The following is a 23,621-nucleotide window of genomic DNA, read 5'->3' as shown; positions in this document are numbered from 1 at the left end:
AGTCTCAGTCCCGGAGAGGGAGCTGCGGCGGGCCGAGCTGGGACTACAACTACCAGCAGGCAACGCCACCCCCACCCCCCCCTTCCCGCCCCCTTGCCACGGCCCACCTGCCCGCCGCGGGTTCAGGCTGAGAGGCCGCAGCGTGCGGCGAGGGCCGCCGCACATGCGCCTTGAGGAAAGATGGCACCTGCCGGCTGCTGCCGCTGCTACCGCTGCTGGGGCGGCGCTGTGGCCGCCGCGGACGCCGCCCGGCGCGTCCTGGCGCTGCTGTTGCTGGGGGTCCTGTCCGCCGGGCCGCGCCCGGGCGCCCTGGCCACCGAGCACTACTCGCCGCTGTCCCTGCTCAAGCAGGAGCTGCAGCACCGGCAGCAGCAGGAGGCCCCCGCAGGCGGCGGCTGCAGCCCGCAGTCCGGGGACTGGGGAGACCAGTACTCGGTCGAGTGTGGCGGTGAGTGTGCGGCGGCGGGGGGGCGGGCGGGCGGGCGGGCGCGCGGGTCGCCGGGGGCGGCGGGGCGGCGGGCCGTGGGGCCTGCGGGCGGGCCCGGGCCTCGCCGCCGCCAGCCAGCCGCCAGCCGCCGCCGCGCGGCGTGTGTTCCTGCGGGAGCCGGCCCCGCCGGGTGTCCTGCTGGGGCCGCTTCCCGCCGCTCGCACCCGCGCCGCCGCGCGCCGCCCTGTCGTAGCCGCCGTGGCGAGGGTGGTGAGTGGGGAGAAGAGCTGACAGCGTGTCCCTGCGGCCAGAGCGGCCTCTCCGGAGGCTGCCGACTGTTGCAAGGGTGGAAGAGGAGACGGCAAGTGGCCGGGAGGGTGCCGGGGCAGCGAGGGGGGGACCGACGGACGAAGGAGGACCGGGCCCCGCGGTGGGGCCCGTGCCCGGACAGCCGACGCCCGGAAATCAGGTTTTCTGACCTCCCGGGTTGCTGTCTTGCATTAAACGCGACCCCCAAAAATTTGATGCCTGAGAGAAACAAGGGAACAAAAGAGCGAGCCCATTAGACCTGCTCGTCGACCTCTCGCTTCCAGTGATTGAAGACGGACCTGTGACCTGCCCTGAGTCTCCCAGAGGGCAGGAAGGGCCCCGCAGGCCTGGAGCCCGCGTGTCGGAGCTGGAGCTGGAGCTGGAGCTGGAGCTGGAGCTGCAGCTGCGTGTGTATGGACCGAGGAACGCGGCCCGCCCGTTCCTGAGGATGGATGGGCGCTGTTGCCTCAGTTTAGTGAATCGTGGCAGATGCCTCAGGAGCAGAATACGTGTCCGCAGTCTCTTTGGTTTTGTTTTGAGAGTCTCCAGCGGGTCTTTCAGCCTTCGAATCCCTGCCCTTCCTTTCCCCTTCCCGTCCTTTTCCTCTTCCCCCGAATTCCCTGAAGGCTTTGCTTAGCTGGGTCTGCCCAACTCACCAGAAGCTGGCGGGTTCCTTCTGTGGCCTGACAGCAGCGTTCTTTACTATTGTGCAACTCGGAAGACAGTAAGTATTTTTTTAGTTGACATGAAATGTCAAAGATTAGCACACTCTGATTTCCTTTAAGCACAATCTGACTGCCTTAAGGAAGTCTCACCCGTTGGCGGGTATGTGACTTCTTTATTTTGTGGTCGGCCTTGGCTAGTAACGGTGTAAAAAACATGGCCTGCGTTGCAGGGTGGGAAGGGATCGGCTTTTACCCCCGACGCCCTCTGTGACTCTCTGAACAAGTTAATTGCTTGTCTTTGCAAAATTGCCTCCTCTAAATTGAAGACCCTGTTACCTAATTACAGGGTTTCGTTTTCTTCACAAGGATGCTGTGAGGAAAGTGAGAATAGCCAGCACACAGGGAGTGCTTGCTGTATGCCAGATGCCGTTGTAAGAACCTTAGGTTGCTTAGCCTCTTCTCTTAAATCTGTCCGCACACCAGCCACTACTTCACTGAGTGGTAACTCCTTTTCCTCAGATGGGGAAACAGACACAGAGAAATCACCCCTTTCTTGAGGCGCCACAGCTGTAAAGGGAGGAGCCCAGGCGGTCCGACTCCAGATAAAACTTTGTCTTAGACCCCCAGTACTTACAGGTAGGAAACCACATTTCTAGTATTTGCCAGCCTGTGGTATGTTATTATGTAAATCTTCATTTGCCTTTTCCTCCTGTAGTCGTGTGATGCTCACTGGCTCAGGGAGACCCAGATTCTAGGCAATGGAAGATACATATAAATTTCTTTTTTTTTTTTAAAAATTATTTATTCATGAGAGACACAGAGAAAGAGGCAGGGACGTAGGCAGAGGGAGAAGCAGGCTCCCCATGGGGGGGGACCCCGATGCAAGACTTGATCCCAGGACCCGGGAATCACGACCAGAGCCAAAGGCAGACGCTCAACCCCTGAGCCAGCCATGCGTCCCTACGGATTGATTTCTAGTATAAAATTGATTGATATTCTTGACCTAGGTGGATCATTTCACTGTGTGACATCAGGCTTCTGCCAGCGTTTGATTCTGTATTTGAGCCAACTCTGACCTGTATCCTGCTTTTCCTCTAGATCATAAAGGTTTTCATGAACTAAGTGTTTGGAGAAATTCTTCTGTCCATTCTACCAATTCCCTCATACATGGAAACCATCATCTAGGTTTCTCTCCTTCAGAGGTTGAACACTATATTATGAGGTTTTAAGCATAATTTATTCAAATGTTTCAAATTTTTATTTATCTCCCCCACGTAGTACTTATTTTGTTAGTTTGGAATTACAAGTGTGCTGTTACAAATGTGTGGCCTGAGTCTTTGAGCCAGCCGCCCCTGGGCCAACAGGAATGTCCCGTAGCTGCTGACAGGTGCGAAAGTGCCTTGGCTGCTGCTGCTGTCAGCCCCAGTTAATCATTCTCAAAAGCAACTGCTTATGCTACTTGGCACTCCAGCTGTTCCTCTTAGCTTTACTGGCTGCGGTACGTGACAGAAGCCATCTCTGTCATGGTAGCGACTCCCAAAGTGTCTCTCATTTCTCTCTCCTCGTCTTGGACAAGTAGGTAGAAGCTGGGCGCTATGAAACCTGCCCCGGTTCCCTCACTGTCCTAAGAAGAACAGATGTAGGAACAAATTCAGGCTTTACAACTAATTGTATCGTAGCCCAGGGGCTCATGTTCTGAATCCAGAATCCCCTTCTGATCAACATAAGGGCCAAGGTAAGTGCCAGTTCTTCAGAGCCTCACCATCTGTTAATCGTATCCTCATCCCTTGCTGACCTTTCCAGCCACAAGCCTGCCCATATCAAGCCAGTCCCTATACAGGGGACAGATACAGAAGCCACTTTTTGGAAGTCTTCCCACAGCTTTTGGATTCTAAGTCTCCACACCTTTTGATGGCTGCATGTGTATTCTCTTAAGACAGAACCCCTCGTGATTATAGAGCCAAAGACAACAGCTGGTGGGAGGGGAGCCTGTAGGTCTGAACACAGCACTGGCAATGGCTGATTGTGCCGTGTGGAACGCCATCACAGGAATCTAGTGCCCTGGGAGCAGCCTCATGCTCAGTGGGCTGAGCCCCACTGTGGTCCAGCTGCAGACACAAGCATGCATGACCCAGGCGCTAGGGCTGACTGACTTTGCCAGGCCGCCTTCAGCTTTCTCCTCTAGCACAATTTTTACCTTTTATTTGAAAGGCATGTATAACCACAGATGTCAGATCATCTCTGTTTTCCCGTGGGAAAAATAATTTACTTTTTGTTTGTTTGTTTGTTTGTTTTTAGGATGCTTTACTGCACCTAGTACTTTGGACTATTGAGCTAGAATGGATCTGTTCTTTCACAGGAAAGCCATCTGTGAGCCTACTACTTGCTACTTAGTATTCTGGGCCTTGGGGCCAGCACAGCTGGCTGACTTGCCCTAGTGAAGTCTGCGTTCTGGTGGGGGAAGAGATCAGTGTTTAGTAGGCCTACAGATAGGTGCCTTAAAGAGTAAAAAGTGCTGTGCTACTTTGCAAGGGGGCCAGGGAAGGCCTCTGGTAAAGTGGCATGAACAGAGCCCTGGACAGAGTGAGCTTTTTGGAGAGATCTTAGAGATGTCTTAATTTGACACCCCAGTGTTGTAGATCTAGTGAATTAAAGTCTAGATAAGCTGAACCCTGTCTATTGATTGACGACTTCATCTCTCTCTCTTCTCTTCCTGTGAAAGCTAACTGTATCTCATTCAAAGGTGGTATTCATCTGGTGTTAAATACATCTACGTGTTCTTTACAAACTAAGATGTAATAGTTCAAACGTGTACTTCTTGTAATTGTTTCAAAATACTTTTGGTTTTCCTTCTTTGAAAATATAGTATTTATAAGAACAATGACTGATTTTTTTTTCTTTTTATTGCCCTTTTTTTTTTTTTAAGATTTTATTTATTCATGAGAGAGAGAGAGAGGCAGAGACATAGGCAGAGGGAGGAGAAGCAGGCTCCATGCAGGGAGCCTGCTCCAGGATTTGATCCTAGGACCCCAGGATCACGCCCTGAGCCAAAGGCAGACGCTTAACCACTGAGCCACCCAGGCATCCTTTTACTGCAGACTTTTGTCTACTCCTAAGTGAGGTAGTCCTTGTACTTAGTGTCTTTATGGTACTTTATGGTACTTTTGAAATGGCCACCTTCATCTAGCTGGCAGCTTTAGCACTTAATGCCTCAATCAAGTCAGTGATTAATTTACAATCTGAAATAATTTTCTTTAGTGTATTGAAATTAATAATCCAAGATTTGAGCTTATTTTCGCACAGTTCTTTGTGAAGAAAAGAGCAGTTGTGTCTGATTTGGGAGGTGTTAACTGCCAGAAAATTAAGGAAGTAGTTACAAACCTAACTGTATTTTTGATAACTAGTAAGACTTGAAGATTGTCAATATATCTTTCTTAATGGAGGAATCAGTTATATAAATATGTGATATAGATCTTACAGCTCACCGCACTTAAATCGTTGCTGTGCCTTAGAGGTGGCAGGGAATCGGTAGAGGGACATTTAATAATGAGAGTTATTTCCTTTTTTATTCTGGTTATGAGGAAGTTAAGGACCAAATGCTATGCTCAGTCATGGTAACTGTGGTAACCCTATTATATTTGCTTGATCCTTTTTCCCTAAGCCTTGATTTTCTGTGTGTGTTATCACATATCGTTTTGTGGCAGATCTCTTCCAACCTTCTTTAAGGTACACGCAAGTAAGTTTGCTAGCTTATTTAGAGTGCAGAGACTGAGGCATAGAGTGGTAAGGAGATTTATTTTTCTCCCCCAGCCCTGGCCACTGTGGCATTGCCTGAAGGATCCTTGCCTCTTTTGCTTCCTGAACGGCATCTTTCAGAAAGTTTTTGGTTTAGGAGTTGCTTTTTGTAGCATGAACCCTATGTTGATGATAGCTGTGGTATTTGCATACTCCTTAACTTTCTCAAGTAGATCTGTTGTTATTACATTTACCTTTTAAAAGACCCGTACCCTGGTAGACTTGTTCAGCTTTGGTTAGTGAGGGTTTGTTTTCTTCCTCCCTCTGGATGAAAGATAAATGGCCTGGGTTTTAGAACCTACCCTGGGGGGAACTTGCCTACAGGAAGTGGGAGAGCGCTTTGTGTATACAGACTTTTCAGGAAGTTAGTTCTACAGCGTGTAGACATGGCTTGGCTTCATTGCGCTCCCTAAATACTTGGCCAACTGACATACTTTTGAAGCTTCCCCTTTTCACAGTGTGGTGTTTTAAAGAGATGATCTTATCCTTTTGTTTGGGCTTGTTACCTTACAGATAGAATAAATGCAAAATTTACTAAAGTCGCATAATCTTAATACTTTTCATTTTGGCTTAATGCTTTCTAACATTTTCCTTCTGTTTTTTATTTTTACCTTTTACTGAAATGTGACATAGATGCAGAAAAATGTATCACAAGTGCTTACTTCTTGACTTTTCACAAACTGAACAACCTAACTAGAAAGAACCCCAAATACATAACTGCTATCTGTTTTTAAGCTTGCTAATAAAGTCTCATTCCATGTTACCCTAGTATCATTTGGAGATAATTTTGTATGACTATTTCTGGCTTAGTTACCAGCACAGTGGATTTGCTCCACTCAGGTGATGATGTTCCTTGTGTCGACCCTCAGAAGTCCTGGGTCAGATGATCCACCTCTTCTGCATGGAAGAGCAGTTGAGTACTCTTCCAACCTTTTTCCACCTGTGTTTGGGGTGTTCCAAATGACTCTGGCGGTGCCTGGGTGGCTCAGTTGGTTAATTGTCTACCTTCGGCTCAAGTCATGATCTCAGGGTCCTGGGATCAAGCCCCATGTGGGGCTCCTTGCTTGGTGGGGAGTCTGCTTCTCCCTCTCCCTCTGCCTTTCCCCTTGCATGTACTGTCTCTCAAATAAATAAATCTAAAAAGTGATTCTGTTCCCTTTTCGCTAAGGGTTTCACATTATCACCTAGATGAGCTTCAGCTTTCCCAGTAGAACTGATGATATTTGAAAGCATGTGTAGGTATATGAGAAAGTGTTCAGCTCTTAAGAGGATGTGCCACTTTGAGCATCTGATGTGTGTTCTGTCCATGCTACAACCCCAGGCTGTGAGTAGCTTTTGCAGCTAAGGCTGGCTGCTCACTTTGCTGGCTCTAGCACCCCCCCACCCCTGGTTCTGTTCTGGATCAGTGCCACATCATTTGCTTTCCTGCCTCTCTTTCCATTCTGTGCAGCTGACCAGCTCTTTTTCTTTTGGTTTTATACATTTTTTATATGTGTTTATACTTTTGTGTGGGTTAGTACAGCTTTGATCAGATTATATTCATGCTTGGTTATAAAGCCATTCTGTCTCTTTAAGATGGCTTTTCAGATCTTTGTTCTAATGGATTAATTATATGTTGACTTTATAATCTCATTTCCAGTGGGCAGCCTTTATTTTCAAGTTGTTTTATGATAACTTACACATCTCAGATACAGATGAATAATATTTTGTTAAAACAAAAGAAGCATATGAATTCAGAGGAGGAGAACTTTTCCTCCTATTACTTTTCCTGCTATTACATTCTAAAAGAAACTTACCACTTGGGACCATCCACCACCTTGTGATGTACAAGGTCCTCGACAGTGGTTGTCTTACAAATGCAGAAATTGATGAAAGCAGAGGCAGTATAATTGATCCTGCCTAACGGCTGCTTGGCCTTCAGGCAGCTCCTCCAGCCACAGTGATGCTTGTTGCTCTTCCCAGGTCACCCTACACCTAGGACTAGGCTTGCCTGACTTCCAAGTGCTAACCCATCCATGGGGAAAGCCCAGTCATCCTTGTTTTCAGGTGAACTTGGCACACTTTTATAACTGGAGCAAGGTGGTCGAGTGGTGAGTGCAGCCAGCTGCTGTTAAGCTCCTTATAAAACATCTTCCTTTAGGAATTGGCTCTGGGTTTGCTGTTAGCAAGGTTTCAGTCATTTTTACCTGCAGACGTGAACATATGGCAAATAGATGGTACTTCCCAAACCACTGTCTCCTCTCCTTACTATGAGGTTATTTGATTTGATTGAGAAGGAAACAATCAGAGAACTTCCACGCTTCCCCAGCATGATAGAAACAACCTACCTGCAGCTCTGGGGATAGCTTTTGCCTCCAGGGTGGGGTTGTGGGAGCCACCACTGAGTGTAGCACTTTTCCTGTGCGGGAGATCTCATTCCCTCTCGACTCCCATCAGTATACAAATGGCTGTAGTAGCTCCTGTCCTGAAAAAAATAGTAACAAAGACGGGACCACACATCCATCCATCCGCCTCTCATCTCTGGTTCCTTTACAACAGAATTCCTCAAAGGAGATGTTTCTAGGCTCTGTCTCCACATTGCCAATTCTTTCTTGAACCTACTGCGGTCAGCTCCTTATGTCTCTACCAAAACCGATCTTCTTAAAATCAGCTGTCTGTGGGGTTTGGGAGGACAGGAAAGAAGTTTGATGGCATTGTTCTACATAAACAATCTCTTGTTAGGACCCAGCATTGGCAAAATGAGTGGTGACAAGTGGACCATGCATCTCTATTGGTGTGGTGTCCTAGAGCAAGGATGTGGCAAGTCTCAGCTTTGCAGTTTGTCTTGTGACCGTAAACACATCCATTAACACTGAGCTGATTTCCCCATGCGTGTGATAAGCCTAAGGTATGTTCTACCTGCCTCAAAGAATGGAAGACCAAAGGAAGGAGTGTTGTGAGAGCATTTTGAAAGCTGTAAAGTGCTATGAAAACCAAAGTAATGTTAAGGAAAGAAGGAAGAAGAAATGAACAGAGTGTGCCTGGTTGGCTCAGTTGGTTAAGCATCTGCTTTTGGCTCAGGTCATGATCTCAGGGTCCTAAGCAGGGGGAGTCTGCTTCTCCCATTTCCTCTGCCCCTCCCCCCATATACATGCTCTCAAATAAATAAATAATCTTAAAAAAATAAATGAATAAGAAAACCCTCCAATAGTTTTAACATAGATATGTGTACAGTGAACCCTCAAACGATGTGGAGGTTAAGGGCACCAATCCCCCCACACACCATTAAAAAAAATCCATGTACAACCTCTGATTCCCCCAGAACTTAACTACTACTAGCCTACTGTTGACCAGTACAGATAGTTGATGAACACGTTTTGATATTCTGTATTATATACTGTATTCTTAGAATAAAATAAGCCAGAGAAAAGGAAATGTAGTTAAGAAAATCATAAGGAAGCGGAAGTACATTTACAGTAGTATACCATATTTATGTTAAAAATCTGCGTGTAAGAGCACCCACGCAGTTCAAACCCCTGTAGTTCAAGGATCAACCCTACTAACATTTAGCAACCATTTCCTGTGAATTGTGGGCAGTATATCTTCTCATAAAAGCCCTAGGAAGGTATGAGGTGGTAGTTGTTCCTGTTTTACAAATGAGGAAACAAGCTAAGAGGTACAAAAGGATTTGCGCAAAGTCAGCCAGCCAGTGAGGCATCTGATGGGGGGGTCAGACTGGCTCCATGGCCTGCGCTCTCAACTGCTCTCTTGCTTTGCCTCCAAACTAATTGTTCTTCCTCTGACTTCACGTTTAATTAGATTTCACCATAAAAGCTGGTTCTTTGAAAATACTGTCTAAAGTTTAGACAATTATCTAGCAAGACTCATGAAAAATGAAAAATATTTGACATTAGGGATAAGGGAGTATAATGGAAAATGAAAATTGTTGTAATAACTATAGCTTTATGGCAAAGATGTAAAACAAATGTTCTTCAAGTAGTTTTTTTTTTTTTTTCCAAAGGTTTTGTTTATTCATGAGAGAAGCAGAGAGAGAGGCAGAGACACAGGCAGAGAAAGAAGCAGGCTCCCTCTGGGGATCCTGATGCGGGACGCAATCCTGGGACTCTGGGATCATGCCCTGAGCCGAAGGCAGACGCTCAACCACTGAGTCACCCAGGTGCCCCTGATAGTTCTTTAGAAAAGACTTGGTAAATTACCAACTTGGTTTATTCCCCTCCTCTTGAATGTCTTGCCCCCATCAGGGTCAGCTCTTTCCTCTCCGTAGACTTAAGCTTCCTGAGCTGTCATTGAAATCCTGCCTCCATCCCCTGTTTACTCATCTATTGTAAGTTAATGATTATCAAATTCATATCTGTAGCTCTTATCTTTCTCTGGAATTTCCTAACTACAGGCAAGACAGCTTCTAGTTTAGTGTCTCCCAAGCACTTGGCTCTTGCCTGGACTCTAAAACCATTCTTCCTCTTAAACTTTCCATTTCCGTTCATGGCAACGCACCTTCCGTTCATGGCACCGCACCGTCACTACACAAACTGGAAGCCAGTGCTTTTGTCCTCTGTCCATGCCAAAGTTTTCTCAAAATCCTGTCCTTTTTACTTATGTACCTATTTAGAGTCTGACCCTTCCTTTTAACCCAGTAGTCTCTGTCTTTGTTTGGACTTTTGCTGTGGTCTCCCAGGTGGCTTCCCTGTTCTCGTCTTCTGGCTCTTCTCTCCTCACACTACTGACCGTGATCCTTCTCTTGCTTCAACCTTCGGTGGCTTCTTAGTATCAAGGAAGACAGGGAATGAATGACCTGGACACCAAACTTGAGCAACAAGAAAAGGAAATAAGGGAAATTAGAAGCAGTGCCTAGAACAAAGTCAGAATAAGTGAATTAGAAACAGAGCAACAGTGGAATCAATGAATAGATCCAAGAGTTGGTTCTTTAAAAAAGAGTAAGGTAAATAAATCTGCTAAGGCTAACCCCTAACTAGGAGAGCAGAAACAAATGTATGTTAGGAATGAGGGATTGTGTGGACAGTTGTAGAGGCCATTAGAATTAAGACATAAATGTGGAGAAATCCCTACTAAGAAGATTAAAAATATGGATCAATCAATAAATGCCCAGGAAAAAAAAATGCCCAGGAAGATGATACAGAAGAAAAAGATGAGATTCTGTATTGTGTTTTGAGACTATTTCTGTAGTAACTAAATTTTTCTCACAGGGCTCCTGGGTGGCTCAGTCTGCATTCAGCTCAGGTCATGATCTCGGGATCCTGGGATTAAGACCTGGAGCTCCCTGCTCATTGGGGAGTCTGCTTCTCCTTCTGCCTCCCCGCACCCATTCCGCTCATGCTTTTTATATCTCTCTCAAATAAATAAATAAAATCTTTAAAAAATATAAAATAGGGGCATCTTGGTGGCTCAGTCAGTTAAGTGTCTGCCTTCAGCTCAGGTTGTGATCTCAGGGTCCTGGGATCAAGCCCTGTGTTGGGCTCCCTGCTCAGTGGGAAGCCTACTTTTCCCTCTCCCTCTGCAGCTCATCTTCCTTGTGGGTGTGTGTTCTCTCTCTCTCTCTCTGTCAAATAAATAAAACCTTTAAAAAATAAAAAAATATAAAATCTTATTTGTATTATCTGAGCAAAGAGGAAAACAGAAGCTATTCCTAATTCTGTGGAAACTTATACCATCTAAATACAGATAGTTGGGTTGTTTATATAAGATAATCAAAACCATAGTGAGCTAAAAAATTCTAGATTGAAGAACAAATTTAACCTTCTGTTCAAGACAACCCTGTGTATGACTATAACAAACTGTTTTTCTTTCACAGAAAGAAAGTAATGATGTGCCTTGGTCAATTAGAATTTATATGAGAAGTACATAGATGGTTTGACTTTTTAAAAAAATGTAATTAATCACCTTAATAAGTCAAAGGAGAAAAATCATATGATTATTATGAGGACATTTCCAAAAGCACTTGATAAAGTTCAGCCAGCTTTCCTGACTTAAAATTTTTGGTTTTTGGTAAAGCAAAGAATAGGAGAACCCTTCCTTTGTTTTTTGTTTTTTTAAGATTTTATTTATTCATGGCAGACACACACAGAGAGAGGCAGAGACACAGGCAGAGGGAGAAGCAGGCTCCATGCAAGGAGCCCGATGTGGGACTCGATCCCAGGTCTCCAGGATCACACCCCAGGCTGAAGGTGGCACTAAACCACTGGGCCACCGGGGTTGCCCAGAACCCTTCCTTTGTATGGTAAAATACATCAATATTAACCCATAGCCATGTAGAGCATCTTCCCACTGGATGCTTATAAATGCTAAATAAAAATCTTACCAAAACGAAATTCTGGATCATTAAATGAAGTATTAATGTCAGGAATAAGCAGTACTAGTATTGAGTACTTTCTTTTGATGTTTTATCTAGTAAAATAAGATGTTAAATGAGTATAAATATTAAGAAGACCTTGATATTGTTACGTTTAAATGACACAGTTACCCACTGGATAAATGGAAACATTAATAGAGCTGTTAAGAATTCAGTTATGTAGATAGGTAAAATATTCAGCTCTAGCCAGTTAAGGCAGAAGATTTACAATATGCTGTCTTTCTGCCTGGACCACTCTGCCTGTCTCCCTGTCTGCTGGCTGCCCATGGACCTTCACCTTTAAAATCTGAAACCTTCCTTAGGTCACCCTTCACTCTGTCTGGGTCAGATCTAGAACCAGACTGCCTGGGCTCAATCCCACCTCCACTGCTCTGCTAGAGGGTGCCATGGACAAATTACTCAGCCTTTTTGCCTCAGGTTCCTTGTCTTTAAAATGGGGATTAGAAGTGTGCCTGTACCCTGTTAACTCTGTTGGGATGAGCTGATGCTACTATTCAAGTCCTTAGGAAACTGTCTCTACTGCTTCCCTTGACCATGCTGTAGTTTGTAAGTTCTCTAAGTTGCTATGATGACATTTCTGTGTGATTTTGATTCTTGTTGGTTTCCCTCATTAAACTATAATCTTTATATAGAAGGACTGGGGTCATTTCTAGTGTTGAAGACCACTGAGCAGTGAATGGAACATAGTAGATGCTCAACAAATATGTGCTGAAACTATGATTATCCAGCAATTTTCTTTTTAATCACAACAAATTTGAATGTGTAAATTCTATAGAAAAATTGTAAAATTTCACATAGGTTAATAAAAGGCATGAATAAGATTAAATTTTGTAAAGAAGGCAAATACTCCTCCACTCACTAATCTACAGTTTTAACAGTTCTAATAAAAATCATTGGGGGTTACCTAGATGGCTCAGTAAGTTAAGCATCCGACTCTTGATCTCAGTTCAGGTCTTGATCTCAGAGTTGTGAGTTCAAGCCCCACGTTGGGCTCCACACTGGGTGTGGAGCCTACTTAAAAAGAAAAAGTCATAGACTTTTCTGTTTTGGAACCTTAACAAAATGACGGAAGCTTATATGAAAGAAGAATGTTGATCCAAAGCCAAGAAACTTTTGAAAAAAAAAATAAGACTTTGCTTTACATTAAAATGTATGCATTTATTATTATTTTTTTAAGATTTTACTTATGAGAGACACAGAGAGAGACAGAGGCAGAGGGAGAAGGAGGCTTCATGCAGGGAACCCGATGTGGGACTCAATCCCAGAACTCCAGAATCACACCCAAGCGGAAGGCAGACACCAAACCACTGAGCCACCCAGGTGTCCCAAAATGTATGCATTTATTAAAGGGGTATAATATTGAAACAGTATGATACTATTCAAGTCAGATTAAGCAGATCATTATAAGGGATTAGTCTAGAAACAACAACAAATACAGGTTTATTGTAGAGAATTAAAAATTTAAAGATATTAAAATATCAGTCTCACTAAGTTTAAACAATGCAGAAGGAAATTAGTCGTGGGGGGAAGTGCTTATATTGTTACATTAAAAGGGCAAGTTACAAAGTAGTGTATCACCTTCCATTCTCACAACCTAATGATAACAATGGTAGCAAACATCTTTTAGCTGCTTCTCCCTGCTAGAAACTGTACCAAATACTTTACTTTTATCTCCTTGTTTAGTTAGATCTTCTTGTGTTATCAACCACTCTTAAGTGGAATACTTTCATTGACCCTGTTTTACAAATGAAGAAATCAAAGATTGGTGAGGCTGGGTCAGTTGGTCAAAGAGCTGAATACTGGTAGATGACAGGAATTCAAACCTAAGCCATCTGATTTCAGAATTGTCACCCTTAATTACATTAATTACACCAAAACTTTCACAGTGATTCTCAATGTGTGGAAGTATTCAGAGTGACTTTTATTGGGGCACCTGAGTGGCTCAGTTGGTTAAGCATCTACCTTTGGCTCAGGTCATGATCTCAGGTCCTGGGATCGAGCCCCAGGTTGGGCTCCTTGCTTGGCGGGGAGTTTGCTTCTTCCTCTCCCACTGCCCCTTCCCCCTGCTTATGCTCTCTCTCTCTCTCGCTTACTCTCTCTCACATAAATAAATGAAATCTTAAAAAAAAAAACAACTTTTATTTATGTTTTGTGATTTTTCTATGTTTTCTGGACTGAATATGCATTACTATTGTAATTTTTAAAATATCAGTGTCCACATAGATTGGACAGTCATCTGTCAGAGCTATTGTAGTTTGATATGAATAATCTCAAAGATTCCTTTCCAAAAAAAGTCTGGAAACAGACCCTGGTGACTATAATGTGAAGGTGGTGTTCAAATTGATAAGTCAATAAGTGGTCCTGAGATAACTGGAAAATAGGCATTCTTCTCTTTATCTTAGGCCAGAAGAGATCAAATCACGTAAAAATTAGCAAAGGAAACACATAATTTACAAAAGAAGAGATATAAATGGCCAATAAGCCAAAAGTTTGGTCTTGTGAATGCTATTTTCAGATTAGGAAGAGATAAAAACAGAATACTCTGAGCAGAGGGAAACAGACTGTCCTCTACACTGGTAGGTAGGAATGAAACTATTACCTACTGGGTGGGAAATGGGGCAGCATATATGAAAGGTCTTTTTTTTTTTTTTTAAGATTTTATTCATGAGAGACAGAGAGAGAGGCAGAGACATAGGCAGAGGGAGAAGCAGGCTTCCCACAAGGAGCCTGATGCTGCACTTGATCCCGGACCTCGGGATCACACCCTGAGCCAAAGGTAGATGCTCAATCGCTGAGCCACCCAGGCATCCCAAAAGGTCTTACCATCATTTACACCCTCTGCCTCAGCAATTATATTTGTTAGGATTCAATTTAATTGCCAAATTGGGGGAATTTGCAAAAATACAGGTCAAGCATACTTCTGAAATGCTGTATCAAGAGATATTAAGAGAGAAAGGACACCTTAATTACCCAAAGACAAGGGTATGGCTAAGTTTCATGGAAGGGAACGCTATGCAGTTGCTTAAAATTATACAGATGGATATTTATTGAAACTGCAATGAATTCCACTAAATGGTTAAGCCCACTAAATGGAGGGATCGTTAGAAGAGAAGAAGGCCACGTGTATACAACGCTTAACTGCAGTGCTTAGCATATGTTGTCAGATACTGGCTTTAAAAAGAAATAGGTTATAAATTATTATATACCCAGCTACCTACCAACAACCATTACTGGTTCTTGACTCTTGTCAGACTAAAGCCTTTCTCTTGGTTCCCAGACTCCCCAGTCTGAACACTCACTTCCCAACCTTGTATTTTCCATTTTTCAACACCAACTCCTTCCAGCCAGGGTTGTCCGCTTACTGCCCCTTTGCATTTTATCTTTGTACTTCTATATACAGACTCATCCCACCTGGAATACCCGTACCCTTTCTGTACCCCAGTCCAAATCTACCCACCCTTTTAACCCGCTTGTGCCTTATGAAATTTAACATTTCCAACTTCAGTAATTGCCCCCATCTGGGGCCTTTTTGGTATATCAGGTCTGGTCTCCAGTTGTTAAGACAGACACAGTTGAGACTTTATCTCAGTTCTCATGGCCTCTTGAATGTAATTTGATGCTCTTTAATGACTGCTGAATTATATCATACCTTTAAAAATAGTTATTGAGGAGCGCTTGACTGGCTCAGTGGGTAGCGCATGGGACTCTCAGTCTCAAGGTTGTGAGTTCAAGCCCCGCTTTGGGCATGGAGCCTACTTAAAAAAATAAATAAAAATAATTTATTGAGACAAAATTCGCATAATGTAAAATGATCTGTTTTCCAGTGAACAGTTCAGTGGCATGGAGTACAGTCACAGTGTCTTACAACTACCCCAAAACATTTCCATCACTCCAAAGTCAGCTCCCTTACCCACTTGGCAGTGTCTCCTCCTTCCTCCTCCAGCCACCAACGTGTATTCTGTTTCCTTGGATTTATGTATTATGGTTATTTTGTATCCATGGAATTATACAATGGGTGACCTTTTGTGTCTGGCTTCTTTCACTTTCGTTTTGGAGGTTCTTACACATTATTTGTATTTTGGGAGTTCTTTCACGTTGTGATATCAGTATTTCATTCTTTTTTAAAGTTTATCTTTAATATTTGAGTATTTCCAAATATAGGCAAGCATTTCAGATGTAGCTTAGAGTGAATTCTCCCAATTTTGAAATTCTTTTAGTTAGCTAAAATATAGATGTAGATTTATTATTGCAGGAGGAAAGTGTTGACTAATTCATGGTGATTGTGGTCCTTCCTTCTTTTTTTTAAGGCTGAATAATATTCCACTGTTTGTATACACCACAGTTTGTCTATCATCTATTGATGGACGTTTGAACTGTTTCCACTGTTTGGTTAAATAGTGCTTCTGTGAAGATGCATACTTGTTTGAGTCCCTGTTTTTAGTTCTTTGGGGTATATACCCGGGAATGGAATAGTGGGACTGTATGGTAATTCTGTGTTTAACTTTTTGATGAACCAGTAAACTGCTTTCCGTAGTGGCCTCACCACTTTACATCTTCATCAGCAATGCACAAGCGTTCTAATTTCTCTACATCCTTGCCAACACTTGTGGTTTCCCATTTTTGGAAAAAATATAGCCATCCTTGCGGGCACAATGTGATGTCTTATTATGGTTTAATTTGCAGTCCCTAATGAACAGTGGTGGAAAGCATCTTTTCATGTACTCAGTGGCTGTTTTTTGTATCTTTGGAGAATTGCCTATTCCAATTCTTTGCCCATTTTTTAATTGGGTTGTCTTTTTGTTGAAATCAAGAGATATTTGTATGTTCTGGATACTAGACCCTTAGTATTATTTCTTCTTCTTCTTTCTTCTTTCTTCTTCTTCTTTTTTAAGATTATAGTTTTAAGTAATCTCTATACCCAACGTGGTGTTTGAACCTACAACCCTAAGATCAAGAGTTGTGCACTCTACCAGCTGAACCAGCCAGTCACCCCTGACCTATCTTTTAACATTAGATCTCCCTGGTTGACTTTGTTCTCCCCTCTATGATCTTTTTTTTTAAATCCATAGTAAATGCTGCCAGGTAGGAGATGTCTAACACAGGGATCTTAATAACTACTCCATTAATGACTGGTTATGAGGATATTTGGAAACCACAGAATGTTACACAGCTTCGAAGAGAAGGGTAGGATGACCCTTTTAGTGTTTCTTGCTTTGTCCTTATTTTGGTTTTGTGGATTCTTAACATTATAATTCATAGTTAGACACCTAAGAGGCATAAATTTAAGGTGAGGTGAATAACCAGGAATGTTTGCTTTTCAGAGTCCTCCTTTTTGAACTTCCATGACTCAGACTGCGAACCCAAAGGACCACCACCCTGTGACTCATTGCTTTCCCTCAACACTGAAAAGATTCTGGTATGCATCTTCTATACAACCTAAAGCACAATAATACTGGTTTCAAAAGGCGAAGGTCACTTCTATTTATCAACTAGGAGTTGGTTCTAGTTGGTTCTACTTGGATAAGATAAAGATAAGTCAAAAAAAAAGATAAAGATAAGTCATCTGGTATTTAGTCACATTGAATTATTATGACTTGTGAATTGGATGGTAGATCATTCTAGGTCTCATCCTTTTTACTTTTAAGTTCTAATGAATAAAGGGAGATCATGGCTGAACGTTATTTCTGGAAACCTAATGTATTTGAAGGTAGAATATGATCTTATTTTTCCAGCCTTGCCTATGTGGATATCTTTTATGTTTTTAGTTATCGATACCAGCTAAGCTGTATAGGAGACCTCTCTACTCTGGGGATGAGTACTTGGTGCTGTGTAACATCCGACTCTGCCTACCCATGTCAGATGTCAGCACCTATGATCCTCCAGCCTTGCTACCTCAAGGTGGAGGGCTCTGTTTTTTGTTCACACTTAATTCTCTGAAGCTGTGTTGCAGCATTACCATATTGTTTCTCCAGATTTTTTTCCTTCAACATCCATGTAGATATTGTTTGCTTCTTTCATTTAAAATTTCCCCTTAGGATACTCTTTCTTCTTCAGAGAAAGCTTTGCCTTTCCATATAAGAACTACTGAAAAAAAGTAGAAATTGCAAGCTAAAGAATGATCAACAGATTTTACCTCATTCACTGCATAGCAGTCAACTTGATATATGGAAAAACTTGAATTAGACTGGTCTCAAACCAGAATGGGCTATCTTGTAAAGTAGTGAGTTGACCATCACTAAAAACACTGAAGTAGAAATTGGGCAATTCCCCCCCACCTTGGATACGCAATTATTAGATTCTTAGAATTATTAGGGACCTACCTTCTTATGGCTAGGAATTCAAATATTTTCTATGTGTTGCATTTCTAGTTTAGGATGGCACTAGCTAGTAACCTATGGGAGAAAGCTCACCAATCTTGACCTGTCATTTTCCCTAGGTTGAAAATATGGGAGTTTGACTCTTCATTTCTTCATTAATTCTCCAGATATTTATTTTGCACCTATTATGTGCCAGGCATTTGCTAAGTCAATACTAGGACTACCACAGTGAGCCAGCTAGCCTTAGTCCCTGTGCTCGTGACTCCTAGTCACTAACCAGATAATTACACAGATAAATGTAAAGTATAGGGAAAGGTCAACATAATCTCCCTTAAGTTAGGAGGATCCGTTAGGACAGCTGTCAGGAATTGAAATGTAATCAGGGACATGAAGGTTGGGGTGGAGTTAGTCAACCAGTGAAGTGGGGCTGTGTACAAAAACTTCCTGGGTCGGAGCTGCTCATTGCTGTCCACAAAGGACATCTATCGATGTGGTATTAGAAGTGGGAAAGACTCTTTTTAATCAAGAAATTAATTTGTCCATACTATACTTTACTGCCCATGCTATATTTCCTATTTCTAGTAAAATAAAAAAACACTTAGCTCAGATATGCTCTTCAGTATACTCTTGATGCTGTTCGGTAAATGATTTCTTTTTATGGGGTTTCATTTTTATTCTCTTACGATATCTTTCTGCCCAAAGGCTTGGCAAATGAGAGACTCTCATTGAATACTGGATGAAATAATATTTTTTAAAGTACTAAAAGCATTATACATTGACTGCTTTTCTTGGCTTTAAGCAATTTATTAAACAGAAAAATCTTTTGCATCTGCCTGCTTGTCTGTGATTGTCTGACAAAGAGGAAACGCTTGTGTCTGGTAACACCCAAGTGTACCTACTGTGATGCTCTCACATATTGTTAAATCTGCTGCTGCTTAAAGATATCCCTCAACGATGCCGCTCTAAGGCTTCCCATCGCTGTGTGGCCGCTCCAGCTATAGAGCAAAATGAGAAAGAACTGATAGAGTTTCTCTCTAGTCATCAGGATGTTAGTGGAAGAAACCAAGTGTTAAACATTCCCACAGTAGTAGAATTTTCAGATGTTACATTTTGTCTGGAGTCCTGAATGGAATGAAGTGAGCATTCATCCTGACATGGGATGCCCTCCTGGCCTATAGTTTTTACATGTGTTTTAACTCTAGAGATAGCTTATTCTTGACCTGTTTTATTTATTTTGTAATTTAAATTCAATTGATTAATATAAAGCATATTATTTCAGAGGTAGAGTTCAGTGATTGATCGGTTGCATACAACACTCGGTGCTCATCACATCACATGCCCTCCTCTATGCCCATCACTCAGTTACCCCATCCCCCACCCTACTCCCCTCCAGCGACCCTCAGTTTGTTTCATATAGTTAAGTCTCTTACAGTTTGTCTCCCTCTCTGATCCCATCCTGACCTGTTTTATAGGCAAACTAAATACCACGCTATATCTGAACATCAGTCTAGATTTTGAGAGTATAGGGACTCTAAGTGGAAATGCCTTGTTTTTGTTATTTGAGTTGGTGAAGCCTGAGGGGCTGCAGTTCATTATTGCTAATGAACACCAATAGTTAGCTGAATACCACCTATAGTAGTTGGAGGAGCATCTCATGTAAAATTATTTGCTAATATATGCCTATAGGCGTCTGTACCATGCGTTTTTTAAAAAGAGGAACTCAGTTAATTAGGATGTCATGGGGTTCTAATACTGTGGTTTTGCCAAAAGCCACAAATCTTTACTCTCTACTATCTTAGCTTTTGGCTGTGTCTGTATGTGTACAAGTTTGAATCATGTCTTAGGTGAATCTAGTATGAAGTAAACGTTTTAACATGTATCCCATAACTAAGTGTATCACAAGTTAGCATCGACAGTTAAATCTTCTGGTGAAGTGACAGCTGTAGTATCAGACATGATTTGTCTCTAAAACATTACAGAGCCATCATTATATAGAGTAGACCAGTACTGCCTATAAAATCACTTGGGTACTAAGCTAACTTTTTACTTTGCTTTCCCCTGGTTTCCTCTTTTGTTTTAGGTTTCCTGCCAAATGTGCATGTGTCTGTATAATTTCTTCATAGGCAAATCTTCTGCCTTAAGTGGGAGGGAGATATTTTCATCATCTGCTGTACTTTTTTTTTTTTTTTACTAGTATGTCTTGTTTCTTGGTCAGATTTTGTTGGTCCTCTGGTGACGTCATCTCTGTACAACTTGTAGCACTTATTTCTAAAATATTTTTAGTTTCAAAAGCAACATTCTGTCATCTATCCTCATTGGAAGACTAATGGTCAGAATGTGGTCTTCACAACATGAATAAGGTCATTAAATAGTTTCTGAAAACATGGAGGGAGCATGAAGCAGCCAGCAGGATGAATCCCTATGGAAGCGAAAAAAAGTTTTTAGAGAACAGTGGGGCACCTGGGTGGCTCAGCCGATTAAGCACCCCACTCTTGGTTTCGGTTCAGGTCATGATCTCATGGTCAAGTCAGGCTCTGCATTCAACACAGAGTCTGCATAAGTTTCTCTGCCCCTCCCTCCTAGCTGTGTCCATCTTCCGCACCCCCCCCCCCGCTCATTCTCTCTCTCGCTCACTCTCTCAAATCAATCAATCAAAAAGAAAAAAAAAAAAGAACCACTAATGATAAGAGAGGAGACATCAGACCACAAGCTATGTGCTTGAAGTACACAGTTGGTATTTATTAAAGTGAATCTTATATTCCACATAAATCAAATGGAGCTTTAATTTTTTTAAAATGCAGGTCTTTGTTGTAGGCTTTGTCTTTGTTTGTGATAAGCTAAAATGTGTTTCTCTGTTTCTGTTTCAGAGCCAGGCCAAGTCTATTGCAGAACAAAAGAGATTCCCATTTGCTACTGATAATGACAGCACAAATGAAGAGCTAGGTGAGATTTGGGTCGGGAATAAGAGGGTACTTCTGGGGTATTTGCCTAGGATTTATGATTCAATGCCGAGTAGGCAGGCAGGGTGGTGAGGGAGAAAGAACACAGACACTGGCTCTGCCGACATAAGTGGTGTGATCTTGGGTAGGGCATTCAACCCTCATGCAGGTCCATGCATTCTATGTCAATACAATATGAAATAGAGAAAATACTGGCTCTGGAGGGAGTGATGGGTAAGGACCTCTGTGTTTCTCTGGAAATTAACAATTAGGATAATGAGTCCTTAGGAGCGGTTATCATTCATTATAATGAAAAGGTTACTGATGCTGTCATTGAATAGGAATAACAAAGTGAAAGCAGAGGAGACTCATGCCTCCTGTAATCTTCTGTGTAATAAAATAGCTAGGCTTAAGCTAATTTTACTGTGAAGCCACTCAGTTATTGTTGGGTCTAAGCACGGGGGTGTAGAAGGGTTTAGTTCTTTCAGATCTGCAGATGGGTCTTCCATTTGGCTTGTTGGTGGCATGTTTTCAAATAGGCTGGTTCTGCCAGTGTCTGACATGCTCTGAGTGTGTCTTGCTCATTGTCGGGTCAGCTTACAGTTGAAAGAGTGGAAACAAAATTGAATGCAGGACTGAACATGGCAGCTAGACACACTTCACAGAAGCAGGTGCTCCTGCCCAGTGCCTGGTGGCCTGAAGCACCTTTGGAATTTTTTTTCTATCTAATTTCCATATAATTATTTTATCTTTTCTGTGGCCATATGCATTTTCTATTAAAACAGAGCACCTTGAGGCACCCTGCTGGCTCAGTTGATAGAGCACATGACTCCTGATCTCGCGATCTTAAGTTCAAGTCCCATGTTGGGCCTAGAGCTTACTTTAAAAAAAAAAAAATACTGAGCACTTCTCATATTGGCTCCTTTGCTCTGTTAGTGCAGATAATTAAGAGCTGACAATTTTGAAAGTATTAATCACTTTTTTTTAAAGATTTTATTTATTTATTCATGAGAGACACAGAGAGGCAGAGACATAGGCAGAGGGAGAAATAGGCTCCCTGGGAGCTCAATGTGGTACTTGATCCCAGGACCCCAGGATCATGCCTTCAGCCAAAGGCAGACACTCAACCACTCAACCCAGGCATCCCCATTAATCACTTTTTGGTGCTATTCTGAGTAGGCCTTGAGAATTAATTACCTGTTAAGATTTCAGATTTGGTCTTTTCTGAGGTCCTTGGACTCTGGTCAGCCCCATATTCATTTATTAAGTAAATGAATGTGCCAGGCGTGTTCTGTGCACTAAGACTAATCCTACTAGACCTCAAGGCCCTGAGCTGGCTTAGGATCTTTCATATCACAGTATTTTTTTTTTTTTTTTTGAAAGAGTGGCTTCTGTCAACACACACGTTGCTGAGAGATGTGGAATTGCTGGAGTAATGATTTCTTTGAGAATTCTGGTGTTTTCTTTTATGTCCTCAGGCTGCCAGAACAAAATTTAGATCCTTGTAGTTATTTATAATTTTGCAAGATTTGGATTTTTTTTCCATGGATACTTCTGGGTTTTTCTCAAAAAAAGTGTTTAATTTTAGATAGAAAGATTTGAGAATTGCATTTGATTTTATTTAAGTGGAGTTCAACAGCCTGGCTATGGAGAACAATTTAAACATGTTCCTGAGTACAGTAATATTTATCCCTTAAAACTGTGTTTGTTTTTTGTGGATCACTTATTCATTTGTTCATTCAACAGATATTTACTGATTATGGGGGAGAGAAATAGGAAATTCTAAAAATTTAGAACTGCAAAGAATGTAAGAAGATATTCTAGGACTTGTTAAGCAAGACCCAGAGAGTAATGAGAGGTGGCTGAGGTCCCAATGATCATACCACTGGTGGGTGGCAGAGCCAGAACCCAATGCCAGATCTTGGCTTTCTGGTTATATCACCATTATCCCACATTCAAAGAAGACATATACCATTCAATCGTATATCACCATTATCCCACATTCATAAACAGAAGTTTATGTTTCTGTCCCTGTTCATGTAATTATCCAGGAATTCAAACCATTTTTGCAGGCCAGCCCAGTACACAGCAGTTTCGGTACAGCCTTGATTTATTTCAGGGTAGTGTATTAGGGTGGGCCCCAGAGTAGGCACCTGGGTCCTTTCTCTGACCGCACATAGTCTTCAGACAGTTTCTTTAACTGCACTATGTTTCATCTCCTTTTCTTTGAATGGGGATAATAATTGTACCTGCTTCATTGCAACTGAGGAGTAAATGAGTTAATATGTGGAAATGTATGGAGCCCCCCATGCACATACCTATTGCTATTGTTTTACTGCTAATACTCCTAACCACCCCCACCCCAAAGGTGTCTCTTGCTCATCTTGTTATTTGATGCATCTAAATGGTGTCCTTTCTTATTATTTGGAATATGAGTTTGACCTTAATTTATCTTTTCAAAGAAATTATGACAAAAGCAGCCCTCTTTATTTTAAAGAATGCTCCCAAAACTGTTGTCTTATTATGACATTTGGTGCTTTTGAAGTTTACTTTTCTCAGGTTAGTCCATACTAACTAAGTCTCTTTCCACATTGAATGTTTTTGCTACTTTTAACTGTCAGGAAATTTAAGCTCTTCACAGCAGTAAAAGTTTTTTTTTTTTTAAATTTTTATTTATTTATGATAGTCACAGAGAGAGAGAGAGGCAGAGACACAGGCAGAGGGAGAAGCAGGCTCCATGCACCAGGACCCCGACGTGGGATTCGATCCCAGGTCTCCAGGATCACGCCCTGGTCCAAAGGC

General features: G+C 42.2%; 1 protein-coding gene across 6 annotated transcripts in view; it reads left to right on the top strand.

Annotated features, from left to right (window-relative positions):
• Positions 1 to 96: 96 nt before the first annotated feature.
• The window catches only part of TTC13 (tetratricopeptide repeat domain 13), a 77,292-nt gene continuing 53,767 nt past the window's right edge, over positions 97 to 23,621 (top strand). For 5 of the 6 annotated variants that reach the window (XM_055308705.1, XM_055308707.1, XM_055308706.1 and 2 more), the window contains exons 1-3: positions 97 to 448; positions 16,885 to 16,979; positions 20,748 to 20,823. In XM_055308705.1, coding sequence (XP_055164680.1) covers positions 181 to 448; positions 16,885 to 16,979; positions 20,748 to 20,823 — 439 coding nt within the window. In that variant the 5' untranslated portion in view covers positions 97 to 180. Of the gene's footprint in view, positions 449 to 16,545; positions 16,748 to 16,884; positions 16,980 to 20,747; positions 20,824 to 23,621 lie in introns of those variants that run through there. The other variant, XM_055308708.1, reaches the window with a different exon arrangement.

This window comes from Nyctereutes procyonoides, unplaced genomic scaffold (genome assembly GCF_905146905.1).
Source record: "Nyctereutes procyonoides isolate TBG_1078 unplaced genomic scaffold, NYPRO_anot_genome, whole genome shotgun sequence".
NCBI lineage: Eukaryota > Metazoa > Chordata > Mammalia > Carnivora > Canidae > Nyctereutes > Nyctereutes procyonoides.
This window is presented reverse-complemented; position numbering and strand designations above follow the sequence as displayed.